Source organism: Podarcis cretensis (assembly GCF_951804945.1).
Source record: "Podarcis cretensis genome assembly, chromosome: 16".
Taxonomy (NCBI): Eukaryota; Metazoa; Chordata; class Lepidosauria; order Squamata; family Lacertidae; genus Podarcis; species Podarcis cretensis.
In genome coordinates, this window is record NC_137186.1 from 27,586,677 (window position 1) to 27,601,662 (window position 14,986).

General features: G+C 45.1%; 1 protein-coding gene across 2 annotated transcripts in view; it reads left to right on the forward strand.

The window, feature by feature from the left end:
• Positions 1–14,986, forward strand: part of CABP1 (calcium binding protein 1) — a 73,893-nt gene that overhangs the window by 15,436 nt on the left and 43,471 nt on the right. The window contains exon 2 of one of the 2 annotated variants that reach the window (XM_079956974.1): positions 11,021–11,145. In XM_079956974.1, the coding sequence (XP_079813100.1) occupies positions 11,101–11,145 (45 nt within the window). In that variant the 5' untranslated portion in view covers positions 11,021–11,100. Of the gene's footprint in view, positions 1–11,020; positions 11,146–14,986 lie in introns of those variants that run through there. The other variant, XM_079956971.1, reaches the window with a different exon arrangement.

Below are 14,986 nucleotides of genomic sequence, written 5' to 3' on the forward strand. Positions count from 1 at the left end.
ACTGACACCAAGGCAAGGGACATTCCCAGTTCTATTTGAAGATGCTACCAGGGATTGAACCTGGGACCTTATATGTGCAAAGTGGATGCTCTTCTCCTGAGTTGCAGCCCTTCCAGTAATTTGGGTTCCCTCAGTCCCCTTTGGTTGTTTATACACTTTAGCACTGGGGCATTGCTTTGCCACAATAGCTGGAAATGGAATTGCAATAGAAATTCCAAAGACACAGAAGTTTAATGTCATGCCATAATGCAGCAGCAGCAGCAATGCCTTTCCCTGTGGCCACATCCTCTTATAGTGTTTACTTATAGATAAAACCTGTTTAGCAAAGGTCCAGGGCAACTTTAATTAAAAGCTTGTTGTTTGCAGGTTCGGTCTGTTTTATTTCTGCCTATTTATCCCTGCTAGGGGATTAGTTATTATTTGCCCCCCTGGAACAGCCTCTCTCTCAGAATTGTCCCCAATGTCAGTTTGCATTCCTGCATGTGAGGAGGTTTTAATGAAATAGTCACTTTTCATATTGAAATTGTGCTATTAAAAAGAAAAGAAAAGAAATGGGAGGAAATAAATAATTAAAGCCTGCTTACACACAGGAAGAGAAACTGAAGCTAAGGCAATTCAGAGAGAGGTAGTTCCAGCAGGCAATTCATAAGCTGTTTACTTGCAATCACACTGATGTTCTCAATAAGAAGCAAGTAGGATAATTTTCTTTGAAAAGCCTCAAAAACATTTTTGTGCAGCTGGAATGTTTTGGCCAGTTTGGACTGTGTGGAATGTGATAATGCCTCTTGCTTGCATGGATGAAGAACAAAGGTGTGTGAGAGTGTCTTTAGAATTTTTCATTCTGTAAAAAGGTAAGAATTGCATCCATTGCTCCACCCACTTTTGCCTCTGGCCCTGCCCACCACTGGCATGTGGCCCCCAGAAGATTACCCAGAAAGCAATGTGCTCCTCAAGCAATGTACCCAGAAAGCAATTGGGTACATTGGGTACCCAGAAAGCAATGTACCCTGACCTAAAACCTTCTGCAGCCAATGTCATGAATATAGTTTGAATCCATTTTGGGTTTCACCCCAAGAATTTGTGGACAGAGGGTGTCTTATGAATGGAGCTTTCCCCCCCACACACACCTTGTTGGGCCAGGCCACTGCTATTGGGAGAAGAGCCATATGTTTGGCCCAGTGGTTTGGGGAGCGCCATGGAGTTGGCAAAACTGACTCATTCGATCTCAGCGGCTCATTTGGGAGCTGCAGGAAGAATCTATTTATAATCAGGCCTTTCAGGTTCGATGCTTAAAAAGAAGAAGAAGGGCAGCTTCCGGTCCCACCTGCCTTAATGGAGGCAGCCCCCACGACAGCGGGGGATTGTTGGTGAACAAAAATGAGGATGACAGAGGGTAAATCATCCTTGTAAATTCCCTCCAGGGACAGGAGGAATGGGCTTCACTCACAGTTCGTCTCGATACCTGGCTCTCACTATGGCATGGAATGTGGGATGCAGGGAGACGCTGAGTGCAAAAGCACTTCGCCTGGTGAAAACCCTCCCATGCCACCATTAAGAAGCAGAGGTTCTCCATTAAACCGGATCTTTAATTGGTTTTAAAGTACCGGCACATGATGGAAAAGGGTTGCAACAACATGCTACTGAATATATCAGCTACATGTATCAAAGTTTTGAATTGAGATAAGATTTTCTCCAGCATGAGAGTCAGTTGGGGAGAGGGAAGCTCACAGTTTGTTTATTCTAGGCTTCTTTTTTATATTTATGATTCGGCAACCCTTTCTGGAATATAAGATAAAAAGATACAAGTGAGGAAGGAACGTTGGAGCAATATTGATATTAACAAGCAAAAATGAAAACTGTGTGATCTGAAATGAATAAAGGAGGGGGAGGGGAAGCTCAAGTATGACTGTGTTGGAAAGACAGAGTAATTCCCCTCAACTGCGTTTAAAAACAACAGACAAGGAAAAAGAGATTGAGAGTTGTGGCAGAATGTAATCTAAGATAAAGTTTAATTGGGCCATAAATCTCTTGCTGGAAGGAAAACAATTTTGGGGCTGTGATAAGTACGCTGAATGGATTCTGGGAGTTGGAAAGGAGTATTAAATCTTCAGTGCGTTCGAAAACTGCCCACCTTTTTCTAGGATGAGGGAAGATCTGCAACATGTTTTACTAGTGAGACAGAATGGTTTCTAGCAGACTGTCGCCTGTTCCAAAACACCGAAGCAAGGGACAGAGAGATAAGATCTCTGAGAAACTTTGAGATTCATTTCTGCCCCAAGCCACGATGGGAGAAAACAGCAGCTGGGAAGTGAAAGAGACAACACCATATATGGACAGTAGGAATCTCCATGGATATAACAGTTTTCACATACAGGGCAGAATAAAGATAATAGTTTGAGTTCCTCACTTAAAGTTTTATAAATTTATATATTGTAACATCACGAATGGAAATCATTAATTATGTAGCTGTTGACTAAGGGATTATTATTATAACTGAAATGTAACTGACATTAATTAAGATTATGGAATGCAGTGATATAAGATCAGAAATGCACCAAAACCATCGTGTGGGGAGCCACTTTAACGAAAATGTATTAATTGGAAGTTGATTGGCACTTTAATAATTGTATAATTTGGGAATTAATTGTTATTGTTATAATTTGGCTATTATTGGGGGTATATTGGAAAACGAAATTATAAAGAAGAACAAGGAGTGCCTTCAATTCCAGAAGAGTTGCTTTGCATCCAAAAATAATAAGAAGGTGGAATATTCAGCCCCTTCACCATACTGGATGGGCAAACATACAGCCAACTCAGTGTCAGTTCCCACCCATTCCACCCTGGCAATATGAGGAATAATAATTCTGGCTTAATTTACTGGGGCGTGACTAGCCTTTGGGCCTCTATATGTTGCTACACTACAACTCCCATCATCCCTGACCATTGGCTGCACTGGCTGGGGCTGATGGGAGTTGAAGTCCAAAAAAATTCTTGGAGGGCCACCCCTCTTGTAAAGGAGCACAGCCAGATAACACATGTGAAGTCCTTTGAACATTTGAAAGCCCTGTACAAATGCTAAGTAATGTTAGTTTGTTTTCGATCAAAGATCAAACAAAAGAGCAAGGCATCTGCATGTATTCTTGTAACAGGAACTTCTGTCCTTGAATCCTTTGCGCATAAAATGATTGTCTATTTGAGGAAGCAACTATTTAGCTATGATCTCACAGTGCTTGTGTTCCTCTGGGCAATCTGCTCCCTTGTCCCCTCCATCCTTCTTCTCTAATACCTCCTAGATTCAGAAGCAAGAACAGGAGGAGGCTATCTCAGCATCTGGCCATCAGCACACTTTATGACAGCAGATTCCTTAAATTAATTAAGCATTGTGTGAAGGAGGGCTCCCTTTTGTTACTTGGGAACATCTTGCCAGTCAGCTGGATGACTCATCTAAGCAGGACACACTAAAGGTTTTTATTTTCTTTTTTAGATGCCCTGAACAAATTATAATCTTTCCTCCCTCCTGTCTTATCCTATGCTAATGAGCAGGATGATAACAGCTGATCAAGAGTTGCCTGCGATGTGATTGTCACAATTCCATTTATGATATCCCTTGCTTCTTCACCTCCTCTTTGAATTGCATCAGTGTGCCAGGTGGTAAGTGGAGAGGAGGCCAGGAAAACTCTTCTCAGTCCAGTCCCCTGGAATTCTGGGTTTCACCCACAAGCTGTCATCATGATGCCCCAGGGTACCACCTCTAAAAGTACAGACAGTGCTTGTCTGCAGGGTATTTCCCAGACAGCAGAGGCAGGAGAAATCTTGGCACACAGGCAGCTCCCTTATTTACTTGAGTGCTATGTAATGTTCATAGGAATATATTGCCTACTGAAGGAATGCAGGAGGATATCCTGATCGGTTTTCTCTTCACTCTTCACACCTGCAACTCTAAGAGCACTTCCAGGCTTGTTTATTGGGCACTCATCCTGATTGGTTTGCAGGTAAAATAGGCTAGCCTGAGTACATAATGAGCATTCATTCTGATTTGTTTGCAGAGGGATTAGGGGGTCACATCCACACCCTAGATTTTATGCACAAGACTTCCCTAAAATAATATTGGGAACTGGAGTTTACTCTTCCTGGAGTCGCAATTACCAGCACCCTTGACAAACTACAGTTTCCATGATTCTTTGGTGGGGGGAGCCATGCGTTTTACATGTATGGTGTGTAATTGCATCAAAAAAAATGTTACTCCATACTTTCCAGGGTATTTTCTCATCTCACTCTTTGGCATAAAAAGGGACGTTTTTACTAAGAAAGCAGGTTTGTTGTGCAAGGGCTCCCAACAAACTGATTTGTCCAGTATGGTGGCAGCCTGGGAGCACCCTGAGCTAGTTGAACCATGCTCTGATTTTGTGTAAGGCAGCCGCCTGCAACATCACTATGATGCTTCTTTCATTCCTCTTTGGTTGGCAGGTGCAGGAAAAAAATCCCCAAAGATGGTGTTTTGTCTATTTGCCCCACTCAGTTACCCAAACTCCACTGTCTCACTTTGCCTCATGATATGACAGCCTCAGAAAATGCCTCAATATGAAACCCATAAGCAGGACCTGAGTGCAATAGCAGCATTCTCTCTCCCTGTGATTCCCAGAATCTGATATTCAGAGGTGTTCACTGATGGTGGAAGTAGAACCTAGCCATTGATAACCTCCTCCTCCATGAGTTTGTCTAATCCTCAAAGCCAGTCATGTTGGTGGCCATCACTACATTTGCTTTTTCATTCCTCTCTTTGGGGGTCTAGAGGTGGGGGGAGGATTTGCAGCCTACCCAATTTGCGCTTCTTAAACCCATACAAGAACAGAAATGTACTTCTCATTCCGGTTCTGCAACCTCCCAAAATAATGATGCATACCAAACTGCAGATGTCTGGGGCAAATGGAGATAAAACTGCATCTACCCATGAAAACAACTTTCAAATGCATTAAGTGAGAGAGAATGGACAGATTTGTCCATTCCGCTCGTGGATGCATTGAGGTTCATGCCAACAGTTCCTCTGCGTTGAGCAAACAAGACTCTTGTGTTGAGTGACCTGCACATTTCGGCTGAGGATTGAATCCCCAGTCAGGGCCACCACCATAACCTGGAGCCTGAAGGAACTTCTGAACCCATCAGAGACTCAGGAAGGATTTGCTCCCTGCCATTCCAGCCTTGCTCCTTTTTTTCCTCTGTCACTGGGGGGAAATCCCTTTTGACAGCCCAGGCAGAGAACTTCTAATTCCTGTCTACAGCTCATTTTTTCACTTGAATCCCTCAGCTAAAGGATTTTAATGCTTGATGGATTCAACCTAAATTATTTCCGTTCCATGGCTTTGCAAAAGCCGTGTGTGCGCGTGTGTGCATGCATGCAAGGGTCAGGCAGCCGGGAGGAGGGAAGTCTTGTTTGCATGACATTCTCTGATAATCTCCCCTCTCCAAGGGAATTGCACTCTGTGCCTTGTCTCCAGAGCTCCTTGTTGATGACAGTCCCCCATTCTTACTCCTGCCTTGGGGTCCCAGGACTTCTCAGGATCTCTCCATCAGCTTGGACAGCTTTAAAAGAGGATCAGACTAATTCATGGAAGAGGAGGCTATCAACAGCTAGTAGCCACAGTGACTATGTTCTGCCTCTGCTATCAGAGTCAGTAAATGGCTCTGAAAACCAGCTGATGTAAGTGGAAGCCACAGGGCTGGGGGGGCGGTGTTGTTGTGCACAAATTCTGCTTGCCAGTTTCCCACAGGCATCTGGTTGACCACTGGACTAGATGGGCCTGATCCAGCAAGCTTATATTTTGTTCTCATTTTGAACACAGAGGCTACCTGTGCTGCTCTCTGCATGTCAGGTGTTGCACTTTGGATGGTTTGCCCCAGAAAATGGCTAGGAAGCCAGATATTTCAATGCCCTGAGCATTGGTGGCTGGTGCTTATAAGGACTGGTGGTGAGGAAGGCAGGGAGACCAACAGTAGGCAGAGCCATAACCGGTGGCAGGCAAAGACAACTAATTCTGGTGTTGCCCCATCCTAGCCCTCCTCCCTACTGAGTTCAACAAGGGCAACACTGATAAAAAGAAGGAAGCTGTACCCCCTGGACTGGTTGTTAGAAGGCAGGCAGGTCTAGGCTAGTTGAGGGCAGTCTGAGGCTGGTGTGGAGCAGTGCCGCTTTAACCCTAATGGAGCAGCCTGCACCGGCTGAGCTAGGCCTGGACCTAGGTGACGCATGAAGCTGAGTGTGCCTGCCACAGTCATGTATGGTGACTTTCTTTAACGGTTGATTAGCCACATTTGTGGGGCATGCTGGCACAGCCTTCTTTACCAATCTGGTGCCCTCCAGGTATGTTGGACTACAATTCCCACTAGCTCTAGTCTGCTAACGGGGTTAATGAGAGTTGTGGTTCAACACATCTAGAGAGTACCAGGCTGGGGAGAATTGGTCCAGGAACAGCTCTTTGTCATTAGATCCCAATGGAGCCTTCAAGTTCAGAGGAGTGGATCTGGGAAGCAGATGTGTACCTAGGCTCCCTTGCGCCCTTAGCAAAGAACTGTGTCAGCACCTCCAAAGCAGGAGAGACCATGGACCAGAAAATCAAAAAGTTTGCTTTTTGTTTCCTTTCGCTCTCTGCCAGTGACTTTCTTCGCAGCCATCAGGGTTGGGTCTGCTTTGTTCTGCCTCCCCTCCTCCTCCTCCATTGGTGCATCTTTCTGCCCTTTTGCCTTCCTCCTTCCCTCACTCTACTGCAGAGTTTTCCGAACTCTGTGTCGTGACACATTAGTGTGTCGGCTGCAGTACGTAGGTGTGTTGTGCAAACGCCCCCTGCACTCCTCCCAGGGCTGGAAAGGGGTTAATTTAACCTCCGGTTTGCTAGTAAAACTGAATTACTGTGTTGCGAAATGATGCGTGTCTAAAAAGTGTGTTACTAACAAGAACAGTTTGGAAAGCTCTGCTTCTCTGGCTGTTTTCCCTTCTGCCTCCTTCCTCCCTCCCTTCCCTTTTCTTCTTCCATCAACTCTCATGCTACCTCTAAGCCCCACTTTTTCTAGAAAAAGAGGTGCAGGAACTTCTTGACCTTTTCTTTGGGGAGCACCTAGCCTACGTTCTTGAGCTTCTCTTCTGGTGCTGCTGCCCTCCACCACACCAATCATGCCAGCAATCAGATTCTTCCACTGAGGGAACCATAGGAGCTTGTGTCTTGCCCAGCTGCCCAGAGGAGCAGCCCAGGGAGCATGCAGGTTGGCTTCTAGTCACTCCAAGCCAGAGTGGAGAGACACAATTGTTGTGGCACACCCCACCCCACCCGGGCCTATGCTCTTGGTGAGGGCCAACCTGGACAATCCCTAGGTATGCCCCTGCTGGGGAGTCTCACTATTGTGGATGAACAAAGACACAGATGCTCTGCTTGCAAGTTTCCCCAGATTGTTACCTCCACTGCTAAGAAGTGCTGACTTAGGGCTCATCCACACTTCCCTTTTTCATATGATTTCTAGGTGTGGGTCCGAGAGGTTTTTCTTTTGTCCTGCCACTTTCCCCTGGAAAACCCACAATTTACTGCTGAAACAGAACAAACATCAATGCACAAAAGACCTGATTGATGAGTCCTCAGATGAACTCTTGGTCTGACCTAGCAGGGCTTTCCTTATGTTCCTGTCCTGGGGGGGGGGGCATCTATGATGTCACAAGCACCCTTAAAAACCTGTTGGGTTCCTCACACTCTCGAGGCTAGTCGCAGGATCACATACCTCATCTTTAGTCAGATAATATTGGCTGTGTCTGTCTTCCTGCTTTTGCTCAGAAACAGGAAAACAATTCTGACACTCAGCCTCAAACCCTGCCACCGATGCCAAAGTTTAATCCATTTAATAGCTGGAAGGATTTCTCTCCCTCTCATGCGTAAGACATTTATTAACATTCTGTTTTAATTGTCTTAGATTTCAGTGATATCCAGAAAGGGGTGTCTTATATAACCTCCTTATGCACACTCAGCTTGTCAGATATGAAGTGCCCAGGAATGGTTTTTGAGTTTGTGCATCCTGGCTTGCTCCTTCGCATAAAGCCATGAAAAGTGTGCAAGCGTTAAGTGCTTGAGCCTGTTTTAGTTTGTATTTAAAGGCCAAATCCCTTCCTCTGATGCAGAGTCTGATTTTGGTCATCTCATTTGCATTGCAAATGCAACCATAGCTCACTGAGGAACAGAAGATTGCCCCAGTTTCCATGCTGTCTAGTGGTTTTGCATACCATCCCCAAGGGTGCCTCTGGCTGTGACTAAGCATGGAGGGACCATCAGTCCATGCAGCGGAATCAGAGCCCAATGAAATGTGGAGTTTTGTGAACTGGAGCCCATCCACAGCAAAAGCGGGGTTATTTTTTCGGAATATGGTAAAGGTAAAGGGACCCCTGACTATTAGGTCCAGTTGTGGCCGACTCTGGAGTTGCGGCACTCATCTCGCTTTATTGGCTGAGGGAGCCGGCGTACAGCTTCTGGGTCATGTGGCCAGCATGACTAAGCCGCTTTTGGCAAACCAGAGCAGTGCACAGGAATGCCGTTTACCTTCCCGCCAGAGCAGTACCTATTTATCTACTTGTACTGACGGGCTTGCTTTCGAACTGCTAGGTTGGCAGGAGCAGGGGCTGAGCAACAGGAGCTCACCCTGTCGTGGGAATTCGAACCACCGACCTTCTGATCAGCAAGTCCTAGGCTCTGTGGTTTAACTCATAGCGCCACCCGCGTACTCCTTTATAAAATACTCAAATAAATACTCTGATGACTGGCACCACAGGCTTAAGGCAAAATATGATGTATTAATATTCTGCTCTGGGGAGGGGGAGATGGGTAGAACTGGGTGAAACTTAATGTTTTGTTTGTATTTTGTTGGAAAACAATAAAATGTTTTATTTAAAAAATACAGCCCAGGGGCAGCTAACATAGTGCCCTCAAGATGTTAAGAAAATCAGAAGAGCCTGCTGGATCAGGCCAAGAGGGCCCATCTAGTCCAGCATCCTGTTCTCACAGTAGCTACCCAGATGCTTGCAAGCATGACCCAAACACAAGAGCATTTTCTCTTCCAGCAACTGGTATTCAGAAGCATTTACTGCCTCCAATGGTAGAGGCAGAGCATAGCCATTGTGGCTAGTAGCCCTTGAGAGCCTTCTCCTCTGTGAATTCTTCCAATCCTCTTTTAAAGCCATCCAAGCTGGTGCCTGTCACTGCCCCCCGTAGGAGCAAGTTGCTAGACTTCATCTCCCATCAGCCTCAGCCAGCAATGCTCGCAGACTGAGACAATGGGAGTTGTAATCCAACAGCATCAGGAGGGCACCATGTTGCTTACCTCTGAGACAACAGAGCAGCGCCTCATCATCAGGCTAAGCAGGCACACAAGTCACTCACCTGGTTTCTTCCCCGCTATGTTGAGATGCGTCATATTTCTATTTAAATTAGAGCAACTGGGTTGTATCCAAATGTTAGTCGTACTCAGAGTAGACCCATTGGAATGAATGGACCTGAGTAGGTCTAGCCCACAACACAACCCTTTATTTCTCAATGTGCATCTATAGATATAAACTACCACAGGCACTTTTTATGCAAACTGGTCTCTTTTTTTTCTGTAATGCATAACAGGCCTTCCTAATTCCATGCTATCACTGGCTCTTGGCCATAGACCAAGATGATATCCCTTTTTTTAAACCACATGGCTTCTTCCAAAAGGATCCTGTGAACTGTGGTTTATTAAAGGTGCTGGGAACAGTAGCTCCATGAAAGGTAAACTACAGTTCCTAGGATTCTTTGGGGGAAGCCATTGTAATTAAAAGTATGTTGTGGGGAGTCTGGTTTCATCGTCTCCTGAGATGGGTGTGCTTTGTGGAGGCTCCACGGTAAATGCAGCTGCTTGAGGGGTTCTGGAGGGGACACGGTGGCTATGCGACCCCCTCAAAGGTTCTGGGGGTGACCCAGAGCTGAAAGGTATCTGGCAGCGTCAGTGGCAGACCTGTATTTTGGGGAGCTCTGAAACTTGAACTGATGTGGGGGCCCTTTCGCAACCAGCAATCCTATGCCTTTAGGAAAATATACATGCATGATGCCTTTTTAAAAGCAATTTTTAAGAAAGCAATGTGGACTAAAGTCTCTTCTGGGGTCCCTCCTGGATTAGGAGCCCTGAAGCTTAAACTTCATTAGTTTCATGGTAGATCTGCCCCAGATCAGAATTGTAGAGTTGGAAGGGACCCTTTCCTCTGGTCCAACCACCTGCAATGCAGGAATCACAGCTAAAAAATCCCTGACAGATGGCTATGCAGGGGAAAATCTCCAGGGAGGGAAGGAGAGTCAACCACCATTCCATTGTTCAACAGCTATTGCTGTCAAAAAGCTCTTCCTAAGGTTTAGTCAGAATCGCCTTTCTTCAAACTCAAATCCATTGGTTCAGGTAGACTGCCCTAAGCTCTGATCCTCACAATGTCTCCAGCCAACCTTCCCCACTGGCTGGGTACAGTGAGCCCTTGGCTGCTCTCAGGCACTCTACCAGTGTAAATCACAATTTGTGCGGGGATTAAAGCCAGCACACACACAAAAGCCCCCAAGTCTTCTTTGCTGTTGGGATTATTCTCCTGTGAAGCGAAGCCTGATGTGCTGGGCAGCAGCAAATAACTCTCCAGCTGTAAATGGGCTGCATTGCAGCCTCCTCCCTGCCCCTCATTATCACTCAGTGGGAGAGCATTTCTGTGCATGTAGAAGGTTTGGGGTTCAATCCTGGGCATCTCCAATGAAAAGGATTTCAGGCAGAGTGGGAAGGGAAGTTAAGAAAGACCTCAGAATTTGCTTCAGAGAGCATCTGCCAGAATGAAAAATAAATATATACATACTGAACTAGATGAGCAAATCCAACCTGGTATAAGGCTACATCCAAGGCAGAGCTTGCCCAGCTAAATTCATCTTTGACAGCCCTTCTTCCCCACTGCCAAATATTAATAGGTCCAGTACTGACTGTGTACTTTGTGGCTCCACAGATGCATCACTAGACACTGGCTGTCATTTCCTCGCAACTCTACTTCCATTTATTTAAGGAGAACAGGTTTCTAGCACTTAGATGACAAAGAGTTCCATGATGAAACACTGTGGCAAAAACAGTCAGGTAAGGTGCACACTGTATTATTAATACAAACCTGCTCATCTTGCACATCGGTTGATAACAGGTTGCAGTGTCCAGCTTTTCACAGGCACAGAATCCTGTTACGGTTGTTGCTAAAGTAAAAGCATTCCTTCCTAATAGGGCTCCTCTGCATTTAGAAGGGAGAATTTCTGTGAGTGCAACTTCTGCGATCATTCCATCATTCAGATGAGAAAAGTAGGCCTGATATAAAATAGTATCTCTCCTCATGGTCCACCAATGCAGAAACAAAACGAGGCCTAGAAAATGTTTCAGACTTTACTTGCATCACCGTATGAACAGTCACACTAAGATTTGAGGGACACCCTTCAAGCATCCAGGGCAGCCTTACCCTAAAATATTTTTATAATATTTATTTATTTATTCATTTATTAAATTTGTATACCACCCTTCAACTGAAGATAAGACAACAGGCTAATTTACAACATAAAAATGTAAAATGAGAACACACAGCACTTAATGGAAACAAAAACAAAAACTAACCAATACTGGCCAGGCTGCCCCAAGTGAGAGGCACTGCCAAGCAGGCTTAAAAAACTGCCTTTTGGGGAGGTGATGTTTAGGGTTCTTCATAAAAGTACAATGACATATCTAGTAAGTGTTGTATGTTGGGAGTACAACACAGCACCAGGGCCATCCGAAATCATTCTGCTGCCTGCAGTGAAGGTAAAGATTCAGGATGGGTGAATCTGTCAATTTCAGTGTCTCTCAGTTTCTAATTTCTGCTTTTTAAGTTTAATTTTTCACATTTCCCAGTTTTGTTTCAGTCCCTGTGAAAATTCACCAGTCTTTTAGTGTGAAATTGTCCCACGTTTGTATGCAATTTTTCCCAATATACACATTTTTGCAAAGCAACTTTGGTATGTTCTATCCACTAATCTATGATTTTTTGCACACATTACTTGGCCAGAGTACTGCACTGCAAAATTCAGAGAAGTGCACAATTTGAAACTTGGGATATTCTAATATTGTTTTAGAAAGCACAAAATGGATAAGGAAAGATTGCCTATACATGTGAACAGAATTTCTCCCACATCTGTAAATGATCTGGTGCTCCCATTCCACATACAGAATTCTACTTGGCTGGCGGCTGAATCTGACTTCAAGGCTGTGGAGTGATGTCCAACTCGGGGGCAGTAAGGTAAAGGTAAAGGTAAAGGTACCCCTGCCCGTACGGGCCAGTCTTGACAGACTCTGGGGTTGTGCGCCCATCTCACTTAAGAGGCCAGGGGCCAGCTCTGTCCGGAGACACTTCCGGGTCACGTGGCCAGCGTGACATCGCTGCTCTGGCGAGCCAGAGCCGCACACGGAAACGCCGTTTACCTTCCCGCTGGTAAGCGGTCCCTATTTATCTACTTGCACCCGGAGGTGCTTTCGAACTGCTAGGTTGGCAGGCGCTGGGACCGAGCAGCGGGAGCGCACCCCGCCGCAGGAATTCGAACCGCCGACCTTTCGATCGGCAAGTCCTAGGCGCTGAGGCTTTAACCCACAGCGCCACCTGCGTCCCGCAGTAGACTAGCTTAAAAGGTAGACTAGCAGTAGACTAGCTTAAAAGGTAGAGAGGAGGCTTAAATGACTTGAGTGGGGGGCAGTGGAGGGACAGCTGCTGCCCCTGCCATCTGCCCCCTGAGACAGCTCCCTTACTCTGCCTCATGGTAGGGCCAGCCCTGCACAGAAATATCCAGTTCAGCCCTACCATGAGACAGAAATGTACAGTAGGTACATCTACACACACATATCCCAGAATGCTAGGGAAAGCATCATTGTGCAGATCAGGCTGCTGTTAAAGGCCCAAGAGCAGGAGTAGTAAGGAAGCAAACAAAAACAGAACAAGGATGCCTGGTAGCCATTATGAGGCCCTCTAATCCTATGCTGAGCAGAACAAAATTGAAGCTGCCCCCTCTACCCAAAACGGTTACTGAAACTTTATGCAAACACTATTTGTGTGGGATGATGTTCCTTGGGAAATGGCCCAAATTCCATGCATATGCAAATTGGCTGTACGTCCAAGTAAACTTCAAGTCATTGCTGCAGCAGTTAATTTCTTATTAATCAGTTTTGATGGCACTGTTTTGCCCTGGAGAGGATGGTTGTTTCTGCCTTTACTGTAACAAGCACCTTAGCATCCAAGAGATTGCCAGGACAAAACCCAACTGAAATTCTCATTGCCCACGGTCTCCTTTCCTGTCTGTACAATAAGTGATCCCAATGAACAGCATCAAAATCAAATGTCTCTTCTCTTTCTGAACAATTTTGCCAAATAGCATCCTATTCACATTTAAAGTCTGCACATTCCTTTACAGGTTTTATTTTCAATTTAGCATTTCTGCTCAGTTTTATAAAACAAACATACTTACTTGAAAAAAGGCAACAAACAAAAAGAAATAGAAAAATATGAAAGGATTGTATCAACTATTTGGTAGGCGTTATAATATAATTATATCACTCTTGAGGTCCTCCTCTGGAGGCTCTGAGCCCTCTCTCAGTCTACCTCCATGGTCATGAGTTGATGAGTGTAGTCACCTTTTTGAGCCTTGAAATGTACCCACAGCTGAAGGAGGAAGTTAGAAAAGTGACATTCTTTCTCACTTCCTCTTTCATCTCTATGTAATTTTCAAGGTGCTGATTAATTCTACTGGATCTGACTTACCAAGATCCTTTGGAAAACTGAAGTGTGTGTGTGCCCAAAAGTCTTTCTGTCTTTCTGTGGGAGGGTTCTCATCTGCGTGTGTATCTGTGTGTGTGTGTGTGTGTGAGAGAGAGAGAGAGAGAGAGAGAGAGAGAGAGAGAGAGAGAGAGAAGGGGGTGGCACCCACAACACTCACTCAAAAATCTAAATCTGCCCATCAGCCAAAAAAGTTTGGCAACCCCTGTATTATGTCATCTCAAATAAATATTTTGGATATTGTGGAGAATGTGCTTGGTTAAAGACAGCATTCGGTAAACACTTTCCAGTTCTGTCTAAACACAGAATTGTAGAGCTGGAAGGGACTTTCCTCAATTGACTCTTAATAGCTTTGCCATAAGTGCCTATTTGTACATTTTCCCTTCCCATTCTGTTAGGACAGGAATTTGAGCTTTTCTCCAGTGTTCCAATATCTAGCTAGCATAACACATTCTTGCTGTGACACTCATATAGCATATTCATTGGTTAACCAGCAGAATTTATTCCATAAAGCAAATCTCCCTGTTTTTGAGCACTCTCAAAGCATTTCCAATCAAGTAATGATCTTTAGCACCCTCCAGACAATCTGTTTCAAGGAACATTTTTCTGTGGACCTACAGTCAGCCGCCGGGCCCTTTCAAGCACTCAGTACCTAGGAAATTAAAAGTTTGAGAAGGCAGCTAAAAGGGTATTGTGTGCTGAGCTGAATGACATAGCAACACAGGAAGCTGCCTTGGACCAACTCAGACCATTGGTCCCTCTAGTTGTTTTCCTCTCCCAGCAGCAGCTGAATGCCACCATTGCAGACAACACAAAGGCAGATTTAACTGTAATTGCTGCATTGCAGGGGGTTGGATTAGACGACCTTTGGGGCCCCTTCCAACTCTGCTGTGATTCTATTCCTTTTCCCCCACCATCGGTTTTCTCACTGATTCATTAAGTCAAGAGGTTTGACTTTTTTGCAGTTCAGATGAAAAGGAGGTCATGTGCATGAATCAAGGTGAAATGATCCTTCCTTGGAATCAGCACTCAGGATATTTTGGTGCCCACATGAGGTGGAAAATTCAAACGGCCCATCCTGCCTCTGGGTAATTAACATGGGCCAAATTGCATGGGAAGTTCGCTGCATTGAAGTAAATG